Source organism: Laetiporus sulphureus (assembly GCF_001632365.1).
Source record: "Laetiporus sulphureus 93-53 unplaced genomic scaffold LAESUscaffold_82, whole genome shotgun sequence".
NCBI classification, from domain to species: Eukaryota; Fungi; Basidiomycota; class Agaricomycetes; order Polyporales; family Laetiporaceae; genus Laetiporus; species Laetiporus sulphureus.
In genome coordinates, this window is record NW_024468591.1 from 101,323 (window position 1) to 115,585 (window position 14,263).

Here is a 14,263-nt window from a genome sequence, read left to right on the forward strand (position 1 = left end):
CTTTGTGTCCATCCTTACGTCGACAACAGTCAGTAAGTGTTTGATCATAAGGTCATAGGCTTAGTCGGCGCTCTGCGTCCTAAGTTTGTGATACAACTGCACATGGACTAATTGCTCCTGGGGGTGAGTGGACGTCCACAATTGTCATGAACATGATCACTGCTGACACCATCATTCCCGCATATCCGACTCACATTCAGCAACACCTTGCCTTTTGCTCTCCCACCATCAAAGGTACCCAACTCAGAGTCGCTGCAAAGGGGAAATATCAGGGACGAGAATTCACCTTCTATGATGGGGGGCCAATCCTCTTGTCATCGCTGGGGCTGCCCTGACTGGCAATGTCTCTTCTTCGACAGCAGTTGTTTGAACCTTGCATTCGATAGCATTCGCATCCAACCCCCTGAACTGGTGTCGATCTTGTGGTGCATGAGCGATTCGCAGTGCAGTGATACATGTATGGTCAGAGCAAAGGGACCCATAGTGTTTGCCAGTTCAGTAGATGAGATAATGGCAGCATTCGACGGTGTATATGAATGGCATTTGCACATGCCCTGCGACGAGCTCTGTGTTATTTGGAACCGGCGCCCGGCGCCTCTTCACCCAAGTTCAAGGAGTGCATCCCCTTTGCTGCCTCGTGCGTGTGAATCACGTGGGTGCTGATGAGCGCTGGTAGCTTCGAATTCGCCGATGCTGTGCCCGCCTGTTCGAGCTCGGCGTCCCCACCTCGCAGTTCGTCGCCTCAGAGCCGTGGATCATGAAGAGCACCGATGAGAAGTAGATGTTGACCTGCAGACGTCGCCGGCAGCACCAAGGTAGATGCGTGTGCTACACTACAGCCGCATAGTGGTCGTGTTGTACGTTTCCAGTGCTCATCTTACTTTTCTGCTGGGTGCACCCGAGTGTACCTTCTTGGCTTGTGTGCGGGGGATGAGGGTGGGAGGGTGAGGTGAAAGAAAAGGAGGAATAGGTGGGAGCATATAGGGAGGGGGAGGGGAGGGTGTTGTAAGCTTCGTACATTGGTTCCGTTGTCTTGTTATGTGATCTACCGCTCGTCTTCGTTGAACTGGTATGTATATTTACGGGAGAATATTTCTCTCCCGTAACCCGGCACTCACATATTGGAACAGCTGGCGACAAGCTCAGCATGGTACGCAGCCCCTTCCCATCCAGCCTAGCTCTGATGCATTCTGGTCAGTCACTCTCCATACCACCCTCGGCGACATCAAGGTATGCTCCCTGCGCCGTAGCACCACGTCTGAATAACCTCCCCTTCCATTGCAGATTGAAGTCTTCTGCGAGGCTGTGCCAAAGACCGCAGAGGTGTGCCCGCATATCCGCGATCTGCAGAACCCTGGCCATCAGCACCGCATAGAACTTTCTCGCTCTGTGCGCCCCCGGCTACTACGATGGGTGCATATCTCACCGCAACATCAAGGGGTTCATGATCCAGACAGTGATCCCACTGGCTCAGGGAAGGGCGGACAGAGCATCTGGGGACAGCCATTCGCGGACGAGATCCGATCAACGCTCAAGGTACGTTGTAGCCACGTACTCGTGTTCAGACCTCTCTTTCACCTTTCATAGTTCAACAACCGCGGCCTCGTCACCATGCCAATGCAGGACCAGACGCAAATAAGTCTAATTTTTCATTACATACGCTAAGCAACCGCACCTCGACGGGAAGTACACCATCTTCGGCAAGGTTTGCTATTCCATCGGTGCCGCTGGCTATGATTTTGGCTCACACGTTCACTCCGCTTCCACTCTTCCCTGATGCAGGTGATCGACAGCGCAGATACCACCCTTGATGCAATGGAGCGCGCTCCGGTCAACGCGAAGAACAGGCCACCCACGGAGGTCAAGTTCATAGTGGTGCTGCGGGGGGGCGTATGTCTTCAATGACACTCATATACGGGCTGGAGCGCATGTCGACGAGAGCACCATTGGCGCGAATCTGCGAATAAGGGTGAGGCGACGACCATTCCGGCGACGAACCTTGCGTACATGCAGTGCACGGCGTCGATTGGTGTTGGCAACCCCGCGACGTACTACGACCTCGTCGTTGACACGGCCAGCTCGAATACGTTCACAGGATGAGTGTTGCTGTCGTGTGCCACAGTACATAGGTGTCAATAGCCTATAGGATCAGGAAGACGTATATCCGTACGAGCATGAGTATCCCCACTGGACAGGAAGTCAATGTCATGTACCCCTCGGGTTTCTTCTCGGAATATGAATGTATGTACGCTCGGTTGCCTCACTGTGGCGCTTTTGAATGCTAACGATCACTCCACCGTATCTCGTAGATGTTGACCAGGTGACTATCGCTTCTGGACTCGTCATCAAGAACCAGTCCATCAGTGACACGCTCGAGTACGCTGACTTTGAGTGAGTATTCTTGGTGACCTCAACGGTGTCAGACTCATGAGTTTCATATGATAGAGGTGTAGATGGGATCATCGGGGTCGGCCCTATGGACCTCACTCTCGATACTCTCTACCCGGGTGTCAATGCAGAAATCTGGACGGTGATGAACAATGCATACGAGCAAGGACTCATCTTGGAGCAGCTCCTCGGCGTGTCATTTGCACCGGCGGACAGCTACAGCGACACCAGTATGTTTTGCATTTAGATGCCACGGTTAATGCTAAAATGCTGTGGACAGATGGAGCATTGACATTTGGAGGTATTGATTCGTCTCTGGTATGACACGTCACGGTTCAATGCTAAGCTGCACGCATGCTGATGGCTTTCCCAGTACACTGGAGAGATTACGTATACTCCCGTCACGACAACGTACTAGTCGAACTACTACTGGGGCATCAATGTCACGCGCGCCACGTATGGAGATGCTGTGGTCATCCCGTATTCAGACGCAGGCATCGTCTACACGGGCACAACATGTGTGTCCATGTTATCTCTTCAGCTGCTCTTTCTGAAGGTGATTGCTGTGTGCAGTAATCTACATCGCCGACAATTTCCACTCCACCCACCAGAACACGATTCCTGGCACGTACTACGACAACACAGGCCTGATCATCATCCCAGAGTCGTCGGTCACGAGCATGCAGAACTTCGACTTTGAGATCGTTGGGACGACCTTCACACTCGACGCCGAGGCGCAGCGGCTCCCGCGCGACCAGAACCTCGCACGGGGCGTGGAGCCCGGATTGCACTATGGGTATATTAGCCCGATCGGCTCTCCCAGCGGTGAAGGTCTGGACTTCATCATTGGGCAGAAGTTCATGGGAAGGTACTATGCGGTGAGTGGGGACGACGTAGCTGTCCGTGCGAGTGATGGTGTCTGATGGTGACTCGCGATTTCAGTCCTTTGACATGGACAATCAGCTTGTTGGCTTTCCATATACGTGAGTTTTCTAAGAGAAGACAATGATAGTGTTACGACTTACTGGCAATCGCCGCAGTGACCATACGTACTCATAGTAGATGTCGTTCGAATACGGGGGAGGATGTTGACCGACTCTGTCCAAGGCTCATTGCCCTCTCTAACCGAGAGAAGTTTTCTCAAGTAACGCATATGTAAGTGCGACGGTCGCAGTCCTCTTGTCAATGCGTTGCCCAGATTAATTCGCGTTTAGTCTGCCAGACCCGTCATGTAGTGAGCCGGGCACTGTGGACCGCCTTGACCATCTCCTTGAGGGAGACAAGTCCTACGCTAGCGTTGATAAACTCCTTTCCGTCAACGATATAAGATTATTCGTCGGCGGTCAGGAATGGTCTCTGGATGGTCAGAGGCGACATAGACAGTCCCATTGAGCATGTACAGTTGGTCAAAGTCCACGCAAAGCCACATACACTTCTCCCAGTCACTGGGCAAGAGATAATTAGTTAAAGAGCAATGGTACATCTACACTGGCCACTTACACTTACGGTGGCATCGTGCAGCAATTTAGTCATGATACATAAGCAAGTAGGATAGTACAAGATTGAGCGAAAGGATGGAGGACGCGTCAGTTGCAACGGAGCATTACAACGCGCCACGGCTTAGCTTCGTCATGGACTTTTTAGGAATGATTATGTACGCACTCGGCTGATTCCGTAGATGCAGGAACCGTAGACGCAGTAAAAGTTTTCATCCTGCACGCTGTTAGGGCTCTCTTCGTCGAACCAACGCTTAGTATACAGTCCTTGTACACTCTTGCTGCTGCGCTACGTCTTAGAATCTCGAATATCGCACTCTCTGCTCCTGTCTGTTGTCTCTCATCCCTTCCCTAACATGCCTATTACATCAGTCCTCGGACCTCTACACTTGAGAAATACGTCAGATATGGAAGGTGTGAATACCAGCTTGAGCACCAGAACTAGAGATGCTGACTAATGCTAATCTAGCATCTGTAGTAGCTCCTGTGGAGGCTGCATTTCATTTCGAGAATTTACTACATCAAGCTGTTATGGATGCAGCGAGAGATGAGGGTGATGGTGCAGAAGGATATAACATTGATACAGTGTCAGAGGAAGTAGACACATTTCATCTGTCTGGCTACACTGTGAGTAGCAAATCATTTTGTGGCATCTCATAACTCACATTCTCTGATGATTAGGAAACTGGACATCAAGAGTTCAGTCATGGCATGCCCTCACAATCATCTTCCAACAATATTGATGCAAGGTCCAATGGCAGCAACATTGAAAGGGAGCGTTTAAAAGCTGCAGGAAAGGCCAGACGTGCAAAACATCGAGCAGAGCGGAAGCAGACAGCACCATATGGTTTTCACCAAGTTCAACAGACTGTTCTCAAGCACTATGTAGGAACAGCCACAGAAATTCCAACTAATCTTGGGACAGCACATCTCCGCCACACCAAGAATGCCTATACTGGACCACGGGAGAAAAATGGACCCCGTTCTGTATATAAGCTTGAAGATTTGGTTGAAGAAAAGTCTGATTTTGGATTTACTTTGATTTCATGGGATGGAAAGTGGGTGATTATAAAAAATGTTCAATATTTGACAGTTATTGAAGGACTTTTAGAAATCCACGGCCTATCACTGACAGTGAAGGAAGAGTTATTGGTGTCCTTGCAGGCTCTCCCAATGATCCTTCATGGCAGAGTGTGAACAGTGAAGCTTCAGCTTTGCTAAAGAAAGCTCAAACACAGATGCACTTTACTTCCAAGATGGAGAAGCATCTTCGGGGTGACTATCCAGCTTTATCTGTAGGTGTTTCATTTGGTGGAGGGCAAAAGGTATGTTTTTGTTTATTTGATCTTTAAAAGCTTGATCTGATAGAAAGCAATGTGCTGAAGTGTCCTGGAAACTTGGTTAACTTAAACCAGAATGCAATGGCTCTTGCTACACTTCTCAAAGACCAGACCTTCATTAGAATTGCTGGGTTTGCATCAGGTAAGTTATTATACTTGTTTTATCTTTTTCGAGTTGAGATTAAAATATTTATTAGCTGCATTCAAAATATGGGCTCCTTGCCTATATGATTACTATGTTGATCATTTGCGCCCTCTTTACGAAAAATACCCTCAGTTGCAGCGCAATTTTGACAATAGTGTCTTTCCTTGTGCAACATTCAATTTTGGACCAGCAGCATGCACAGTCAAGCATCGTGATGTGCAAAACCTTCCTTTTGGCTGGTGTGCCATCACTGCTTTAGGAGATTTTGATCCAAAGCTTGGAGGACATTTTGTGCTTTGGGATATGAAGCTTGTGATCGAGTTTCCTCCTGGAGCCACAATTCTGATACCATCAGCAATTGTGCAACACTCCAATGTTGTCATCCAATCTGGGGAAACAAGATACTCCGTTACCCAGTATGCAGCAGGTGGTCTATTCAGATGGGTTGATCAAGGGTTTCAGTCAATGTCTGCATATTTGATAGGATTAACAGATTCTGAGCAGGTTGATGAGAAGAGAAAGGCAGAAGAACGTTGGAAAGATGGCATTGGGCTTTTCTCCCACTGGTTATCATATCAGCAAAATGTAAACAGCTGTTCAAACTTTGTATAGGTCTAGTACAATATCGCTCTGTTTTGCTAGATTTGTTGGTACAGGGAAAACATCTCTCGGGCAATCTACTGCACATGCGTTCGACAGGCCGTTTCAGTGGATACCGCTGGGAGGCGTGCGTGATGAGGCGGAAATTAGAGGCCGTAGTGGACATATGTATAATGTCACCAGTGGCCCGGGGGAACATGCTTGCAACACCTGACTCCGTAGCGTTCGCAGCGTTGCCACCATTCCAGCCACCATTCCAGCCACGCCATTATGCGCTAAGGTCTGAACTTGACCCGCTGCTTGTAGAGGCAGCGCAGAGGCATGGTGAAGAAGACGCCAATGTAGGCGCAGCAGATGTTGAATATGATAAGGTGCCTGAAGGATCCATTTTATGGTCGCTGTCGGCTATTGGTAATGGTACACCTTACCCGACAGCGCTCTCTCACGAACAGAAACGACGAAAGTTACTCACACCAGTAGTCCACCTGCTTTGTCCATTCCTGGCGTGTGTAGAACATCGCAGCGACGCGGGGGTAATCGCGCCATCACAGATGCCAAGGAACAGGCAGCATACGACAAGCTGCCCAGAGTTCTTCACCGCAGCGTGGCAGAACAGGGCGATGGACCAGACAAAGATGTTTATGCTGCGAACGCGGGCACCATCTTAGGAGAAGAAGTAGAAGGGAGGACGAGCGTGCTGACCTGACCCATTTGCCGACCGGGAAGAGCTGCAGCGCGTAGTCTTGTGGGAATTCGAAGCTGAGGTGGCAGAGATAGAATACCGTGCTGAGCCAGTCGAACTGGTTTCAGTTCAGGTGTGCATCAGTCTTTCGATACGCATCATTAGTGTCAGGAAAGCAAATGGTGTTATAAAGTCAACATTACAATTGCGAACGAGAGCGACCTGACTAGATCTTAAATACATGTGAGAAGGACGAGAGACGATGAGACGATGAGACGAATATGGATATAGGAGAGACAGTGGAAATAAGTCTGGTGTCTCAGTCTTGGTCGGACTGATCCCTTGGGCGGTATTTTATGCCGCGGCTTTTGAGCTCTGCCTGCCTCGACATCCTTGGATATGCGGCCCTTGACACGCACGGCATACATGCCACGAACGTACTTTGCTAAGCATCGTTAAATCTCATAAGCAAACACACCTCTTGAAGCGAGCTGACTACTCAGACTCGTTGCCACCGCGCTACCCAGCTCTGCTCAGGGTCAATGACAGCAATCCAATCACACCATCGAGGTGCGTCGTCGTACACGCCTGGATGCGGTCAGGGTATCCTTTCATTTAATACTGTGCAATGATACATGAGCAGATGGCATAATATTCGATGAGAACAGCACCACGCACCTGCATGAGTTCCTCGCAGTTTGGGCAGCCGTGCTTGCAGAAATCAGCTGGTGTTTGGATAATGGAGCACAAGAGGCATCACAGTGCGTCACGAGCTGTTTCGCGCGCGGCTGTTGGAGGAATGGCTGCGTGGGCTTGCGACTGTGCTTGCGACACGTCTTCGCAACGAGAAACTGATCGAATTATGTGATTGTCCTCGAAGGCGCAGAAGTGTTCGATGTCCCATCTGGTGTGATTGCGTTCATCTCGCCTCTCCTGGTGGAGTATCTTTCAATGCGTTGGAGTGCCCAACTTCGGATCCCCGGCGCGCCTGCCGATCCGGGGGTCCAGGGTGATCCAGCACTCCGCTCCTCCTTCTCCTCGTCATCCGTCCATTTAACCTGTGCGACGACATGGCGGCCACTCTGCTCAAACGCGCAACTGCTGCTCATGGATCCAACTCCGAATCTCCCAGCATCAGCACTCTTTTCGCTCGCCGGTCAGAACGTGCTCATCACAGGCGCTAGTCGCAGTGCGTGTGCCTCCATTCCTCTCCTCCATTCCACTAGCCAGTACCCCTCCGCACAACTCCTTACCGATAACATCTGTCTTGTCCTCGCCAACTTACATCTTATCTCCCCTAGGCATCGGTGCTGCCTCCGCAATCACCCTCGCCGAGGCGGGCACCGATCTGTGCCTCGTCGAGCGCCCCACCACTGCCATGAAGAACACCGCGACGCGCGATGCGATCGCCGTCCTCGGGCGCACCGTCCGCGTCGTAGAGTGCGACCTCGCCGACCTCGAGGATGTCAAGACCGTCTTCGCGCGCGCACTCGACGCTATGGGGTGGCGAGATTCACGTCCTCGTCAACTGCGGGCATCCAACGGAGATCCCCGGCCGTCCAGTTCCCCGAGGCTGATTGGGACGATGTGCGTCTGCCTTCGTATCTCCTTGCCCTGTTCGCTTCTTTCATTTTCCTCTCCTTTGGGCTGTCGGAACCCAATTGGGTTTCGCGCGTTCGTTTGCGTTCGTATTTGCATTTGCATAAGCGTTTGCCTCTTCGTAATCTGCCGGCGTGATGTGCGCGCTTCTCTCTCTTTAGTGCGTCCTTTCTGCTCCGCATGTTTGGGTCCTCAGGTGCACACTTGCCTCCTACGCAACCGTACATGGTTCTTTTCCTACTCTATGCGTCTAGTCCCTAATGTTCACGCACTTCTCCGATTCGCGCTTGATTTGACTGACCGGCGCATTCAACGTAACCTCTTCTATCAGCGCGTATCTGCATGGTACCAGATGCCTGAACTTTCGTGTGTCGGCCACGTCTATCGCTCGCTCACAGTCGAGCGCCATTCCCTGGGGTGGCTGAGCGCGAAGGCTGATGGGAAGAAGGACATGAGAGCGGGCATGTGAACGCCCCGCCGCGTGTTTTCGGTGCATTCAGTGCAGCGAAACTGCTCTATTCCCATTGCCGACTGGGGTCGGAACATGCGGGACCTGCTATCCTGCTGTGGAAGCCTGATTCGAAAACGTGAAGTTGCGGGCCTCGTAGCAAGGCGGCTCGTAGCTCCTTGATAGCCGTTGGCAAGTAAGATGGCCCCAAAATCACGGCGATACGACATAGGGTCTCCCTAGTGAGGTCTCTCGTCTCTTGAGACTTGCTGCGGGAGATTTGACTTAGGACGGTCAGTAGCCTAGCTATCTGTGGCTCGCGGGTCTCCCGGGGTAAATGCTTCACGACCTGGATGATACCCACGGCGATCGCTATCCTCAGAGTGTCCTCAGTTTCATCACGCTTCTCTAAGTGTTGCAGGAGCCTTGGGACCAGCCGATGGTTGACCGCATCTGCAATGCGCGAGATCATTTGGTCCTTGACCTTGACCGATGTGGATTCGGTTTCCTCATCGACAGCGGTGTCCTCATTGTCTCCTCCCCTCTCCGACTCCTCAGCTGTGTCAGGGACAACCTCTTCCATCTGGAAATGGAAATTGTCCAGGATAGCTACGAGCGCACGGACGTATACCCGCTCAGACTCATCCTTGGTGCTAAATAGTTTCAGATAAGTCTGCGTGAGGGCATAATAAGCTCCCCAGTTGAGGTGCCGCGCCATCCGTCCAGTAGCTGTGATGCGCTCGTTCACAAGAGTATGGTCTATCGACACCTTAGCAACTATGAAATTGCCTATCAGAGCGATATAGTCATCCGGGTACCAGACCGCCAGATCACCCGTGCCAAAATCGCCTCCTCGGAAAGCCTTTCTCGTGGCCTCGGGATCTTTGAGTTACTGCGATCGGAAAAGATGAACTAAGTGAAGTGAGAAACAACGTCGTCAAGGTTCATTACTCACCTACTTGATATCTCCGACAGTCTCACCGTCATTCCAGAACATCAACTAGCTCAGAGTTTATATCGATCATCTCGCCCTCCTTCGCAAGGTACAAAACACGCGCTTCATCAGAGGAAACGAAGGGTATTCCTTGGCGAGTCATATACACAGCGCGATCTTCCAGGGAAAGTGTCGCCCACGAAGGTTGCTTATAACACCTAGTGAACGGTCCATACGTCTAGTTATCCGGGTAGGCCACACATATTAAGCATCATGATCTTCAATGAGTTCGAATCGCACTGACCTCATTGAAAAAAAAGCCAGAGCTCAGCGCATGTTATCAAAGGGCGATGCTCACGTCAAACCATACACGTGAAGAGGTTTGAGATTTCTCTCTTCCATTATTTCTAGTAAGTGTGCGGTTGGCGCTGACCCAGCAGTAATAGCAAGGACGGGTTTGCTTAGCCGTCTCGCCTGGGAAGCACTGACCAGAACAATCTATAATGACAACCGGCACACGTGAACTCTATGCGCCCCCTGTCGGAGCAGTTTAATGTCTGCATAGAAATCGAACCTAGAGTGCGTATGCACCTGCAATGCGGAAGCAAATGTCTCTGCCCGTGGGAACATCCACCAGATGCATGGAACATTGAGAGGATCCTAAGACAGTGCCACAGCGCGCTGAGGAACGAGGATGGCGAGGATCAAAACGCCTACCATAGGCAAGTAGAGTCTCGGTTCATGCTACATGTTCCAGAAGGTCATGTCGCGATCGTTAGGCGGGACGACTGGTTCTGCGCTCACCCTGTTTAATAGGCGTTTGCGATAGCCGCGAGATATGAACCTAGTAATATGTCAGGTTTGCGAATCGTATGCCTGTACTGCAGTGTAAAGCTCACCTCTGAGGGTGGCGACCACAGTGGCTGCTGCTGTGTTGTCCTTTGGTTTCGAGTGTGACTGTATGCTTGAGACTTTATGATAACAACCATTCCCGCAAACTGCTATACAACAGATAACAAACTTGTTCGGATGCATCATTGAGGGCCGTGAAAGCAGGCGTAAAGGCCAACAACATAGCTAGCATCTCCAAGATCTCATCATGCGGCAACGCCCTCAAGTCAACACAATCATGTCCTGCGCGAGGCACAGATGCCGGGATCAACGAAGATCCTGCTCCTGCAGCTGTGTTCCAACGACATCGCGGTTGTCATCCAAAAGCTGAATTATACTTAGGACATGGACCTGCTGATAACAGCTTCGCTATACGTACCGTGAGACAATCTGATGCCAACCGTATATTCCATCCTAGTTGGCATCAAAACTCCGTCATTCTATGACGCAATGCTATGTCAGGCATCTGCAAGAAACTTCCAGATCCTATGCACGTACGATCGCGATATCCTCATAGATGCCGCGCCAAAGAGTTCAGCAGTACCCTTGATGCACTCATCGCCTACTAGTATGGGGATGAGGACAACATTGTCGCCTTCCCAGGTGATGTCTGCGACAGTGTCTCCCTCGGCATCCTCCGTGAATGTCATGTCAAGCTCAGACGGGATCATTGGACATTTCTCCAAGGCTCGGATTGAGGTGAAATTGCTGTTGCTTGCTTGCGATCCGGAGCGGGTGAGCCGTGGGTGATGTGTTTTAGTACGGAATGCGAGATCGCCGACTGCGTCGTCAAGATTCGTGGACTGGAAGACGTCCGTGGCCATAAATTTGCGCAGCATATCGGGATCCGGCTGATAGAGGTGGCTGATGCAGGACGTGGGATGGTTGCGAGTATGATGGCAAATCATGAGTTTCAACAAGGTCATTTCCGCCTTAGATAGGCGGGATAAGCGAGAGCTACGTGCGCCCTATAACGTGCGAGGTTCTCCCGGTCTGGAATACGCCACTCAGCCGGAAGGTCCGCGCACATAGTTGAAGGTCCGCGCACATAGTTGGGAACGTCCGCGGTCGTCATATTTCTATCGAATCGGAAGAGCTTGGTCCCGATGACAATTGCGCGTGCATAACGCGCGTGAAAGGAAAGCCGCATGGATTGCACTACTAGGCCAGAAGAGGCCATGAAGGACCAAGTGAGGTGCGGAGATCATGATGACGGCCGAATCCGCTGATCGATCTCGATCATCTCCTAACCGGCTCGGAGCTGCAGACGACCAGCAGTGAGAAACGTGATCGCATCTGGACAGCCCATATATACGAGTTGCCGGCAAGCGCGTCGCGTAGCTGGGAGTTGTACTGCATATATGCATGCTAGCGGACAGATATGGAGAGAGGACTGGGGGTGTGAACGAGTGGCTTGATGAGCTGGACAATGTAATTTATCTGTGAGTTTCCGTAAGATGACAACATCGGCATGATGAGAGCACAGTGACTGGCCTCTATATCATAGGTGAACACAGCAGAACCATTTCCAGTGAACGTATTCGGACCTACGCACATGGGCACGGTTATGGCTGGCAGCCCGGGCCACCAGTTCGAATTGAGTTCCCGCATCATTCGGGGGAGCATCGCGCTCAGCTCCCGAGTCGTGGCAGGGTTGCGTGAAAGCTGCTCCGTGCGGCCGTCGACGTGGGCCAATGCGTTTGCACGCTCGCGCGTGGAATTCTGCAGCGCCTACGTGGATTGCTGGAGTTGCGCCTCGAGCTCCGTAATTCATTGACAGTGCTGATCGTTGTTCCTCCGGAGCTGGAGAATGGTATTTTCGAGGTCCGAGGTGCAGGCACGCAGCTGGTCCTCGATCGCGGCACGCGCTCTGCGTCCCTCTTTAAGTCCGACGAGGTGTGCCTGCAATTCTCCAGTGATGCGCGTCAGCGTCGCCGCCGTCTCTCGCCGTTCCTCCTGCACCGTGCTGAGCATCTCCTCGAGCTTGTTGTGCGCGATGCGCTCTGCTTCTAGCTTGGATGTTTTGGTATCAAGCTCGGCCGCTGTCTGTGCTAGCGTGTCCTGCAAATCTTGGTTGGCCGACTGGGTGGCAGTCAGTGTCTGGTGGATGCATGCCAGGGAAGCTCGTATTGTGTCCAGCTAGGACGCCTTGGTCTCGAGCTCTGCTGCGGTGCACGATAACGCATCTTGCAAGTCTTGTTTGGCCGACTCTGTGGTAGACAGCGTCGCTCGGACGCTTGCGAGAGCAGCACTCGCTGCATCTGTCTCGCAAATCTGTGCTTCCAGTTCTGCTCGAACGCTCGCGAGAATAGATTTGAGCTGTTGTTCCTCTTGCTGCGACGCACATAGCTCTCGCTCTAGCCCGGCCTGGAGATCGCGCGCAGCGTCAGCTTCAGCGATCCTCTCTGCGATCTCTTGAGTTTCATATATTGCCCCTCGATCTTCTCGCGTGTTGCGCGGTCCGTCTCTATCTCCGCTGTCTTCACGTCGAGCGCTCTCACATCTGCAGATGTGCAGTCTCCAGCTCTCGCTTCTGCTTGTGGGCGTCATATAGCTCCTTTTCGATCGCAGCCCGAGATCGACGTTCTGCATCTACTTCGGCCACCTTAGACTCTGTCAGAGCTGTTGCATTCTCCAACTGACGTGCAATCATCGTCAGTCCAAGCAGCAGCCATTATCTGCTACGATACTCACCTCTCTTTGCACGGCCGCGAACCCGTTCAGCGTCTCGTTAAGCTCAGCTCGCGTCGAAGCGAGCCGTTGTTGTGTGCCAGATAGCTCCTCCTCGGCCCTTACTTTCGCTGCCTCAGCAGTCGCTTTGGCCTCTTCGGCCTCGAGCAGAGCTGACTTCTGAAGCTCGATCGTCGCTGATGATGAACGTATTCGCTCTTCCAGGGAATCGATTGCTTGAGTTCGGGTCTCAATCGTGAGCGCGGCTTCTTGGAGCTAGGTCGCCCCACGTCAGAGAAGGCCCGCATTTCATGAGAAGTATCGCACCTTGCCACGGAGAGCTACAAGAGTCTCGATGTCTATGAAAGAACCTGTCTCGCGAGCTAGAGAAGGTTCTTCGCTGCTATGCTCTCCTCTCTGAAGAAACAAAAAGTTGATTTCAGTTCTCCTGCAAAATTTGTAGGAGGCCTGAAGAGTGGTGCGCGTAAACCATGCTGGATGGATACGGAAAGCAGTACCACATATATGGGACGGAATGATCACAAGTTAATATTTCAGCAGGCATCACGGAGCTTCATATACGGGATTTCATGAAGAGGTAGCTGCGTATAACCGAAGAGAGGGAGAAATGAAGCATCGATGAATTGGCCAACGTCGAGGTCTGCGCGCCTAATGCGACGTGATAGCCACATGACTGTATGTACACGTGTACCGCGCCTACACGCGGAATTCGTCGTCCGTGTTCCTTCGTTCTTGCATTGTATTGTACTGATTCCGCCACCGACGGGCTAACCACAAGCCCTCTCTCTCTTTCTCTTCTCTGTCGTTCTTCCTGAATACTCTGGACTAATCGCTGGTACTCTCCGGGCGACTTGTACCGCCAAGGTGCCAGGAAAGGGCCTCTTACGTGATCCTACACGCACAACCTTATTCTCCAGTTGAGCGCTCGTCCAGCTCTCATCTTCTCTTGGCCACAGCGCAACTTGGTGGCTCGCCTGCACTCTGCTCTGACTCGTATCCTGCTTTGAGCGACATTACTCTAGACAGAAAACTTCGTTTCGACATTCCGC

At 51.7% G+C, this 14,263-nt stretch overlaps 7 protein-coding genes across 7 annotated transcripts; 4 read left to right on the forward strand and 3 right to left on the reverse strand.

Moving 5' to 3' along the window:
* Nucleotides 1-1,137: 1,137 nt before the first annotated feature.
* On the forward strand, nt 1,138-1,884 carry LAESUDRAFT_802815 (cyclophilin-like protein; the record flags this gene model as incomplete). The annotated part of the gene is made up of 5 exons (XM_040914008.1): nt 1,138-1,230; nt 1,285-1,323; nt 1,376-1,536; nt 1,588-1,705; nt 1,783-1,884. Coding segments are annotated over 4 exons (345 nt in total), but the record flags the coding sequence as incomplete, so codon positions are not given.
* LAESUDRAFT_802823 (acid protease) lies at nt 1,644-3,375 on the forward strand (the record flags this gene model as incomplete). The annotated part of the gene is made up of 10 exons (XM_040914009.1): nt 1,644-1,890; nt 1,969-2,087; nt 2,147-2,241; nt 2,310-2,391; nt 2,446-2,618; nt 2,669-2,706; nt 2,762-2,799; nt 2,883-2,887; nt 2,962-3,266; nt 3,331-3,375. The coding sequence occupies exons 1-10, from the start codon at nt 1,777-1,779 to the stop codon at nt 3,373-3,375; spliced, it is 1,014 nt and encodes a 337-aa protein (XP_040758181.1). The 5' UTR covers nt 1,644-1,776.
* Nucleotides 3,376-5,005: 1,630 nt separating this feature from the next.
* Nucleotides 5,006-5,981, forward strand: LAESUDRAFT_666199 (uncharacterized protein; the record flags this gene model as incomplete). The annotated part of the gene is made up of 3 exons (XM_040905238.1): nt 5,006-5,209; nt 5,270-5,366; nt 5,422-5,981. Coding segments are annotated over 3 exons (861 nt in total), but the record flags the coding sequence as incomplete, so codon positions are not given.
* An 865-nt stretch (nt 5,982-6,846) lies between these two features.
* LAESUDRAFT_732292 (uncharacterized protein) lies at nt 6,847-7,485 on the reverse strand (the record flags this gene model as incomplete). Its single annotated transcript, XM_040910215.1, has 6 exons — nt 6,847-7,030; nt 7,065-7,091; nt 7,157-7,180; nt 7,213-7,259; nt 7,326-7,376; nt 7,422-7,485. Coding segments are annotated over 6 exons (273 nt in total), but the record flags the coding sequence as incomplete, so codon positions are not given.
* Nucleotides 7,486-7,755: 270 nt separating this feature from the next.
* LAESUDRAFT_555383 (uncharacterized protein) lies at nt 7,756-8,711 on the forward strand (the record flags this gene model as incomplete). The annotated part of the gene is made up of 2 exons (XM_040902925.1): nt 7,756-7,840; nt 7,953-8,711. Coding segments are annotated over 2 exons (841 nt in total), but the record flags the coding sequence as incomplete, so codon positions are not given.
* A 54-nt stretch (nt 8,712-8,765) lies between these two features.
* Nucleotides 8,766-11,362, reverse strand: LAESUDRAFT_816529 (uncharacterized protein; the record flags this gene model as incomplete). Its single annotated transcript, XM_040914788.1, has 3 exons — nt 8,766-9,457; nt 9,517-9,590; nt 11,022-11,362. 3 exons carry the CDS (start codon nt 11,360-11,362, stop codon nt 8,766-8,768), a joined length of 1,107 nt encoding a protein of 368 aa, XP_040758185.1.
* A 931-nt stretch (nt 11,363-12,293) lies between these two features.
* Nucleotides 12,294-13,952, reverse strand: LAESUDRAFT_764644 (uncharacterized protein; the record flags this gene model as incomplete). Its single annotated transcript, XM_040913481.1, has 7 exons — nt 12,294-12,605; nt 12,759-12,990; nt 13,025-13,161; nt 13,218-13,469; nt 13,521-13,610; nt 13,847-13,862; nt 13,915-13,952. The coding sequence occupies 7 exons, from the start codon at nt 13,950-13,952 to the stop codon at nt 12,294-12,296; spliced, it is 1,077 nt and encodes a 358-aa protein (XP_040758186.1).
* Between the last annotated feature and the right edge of the window lie 311 nt (nt 13,953-14,263).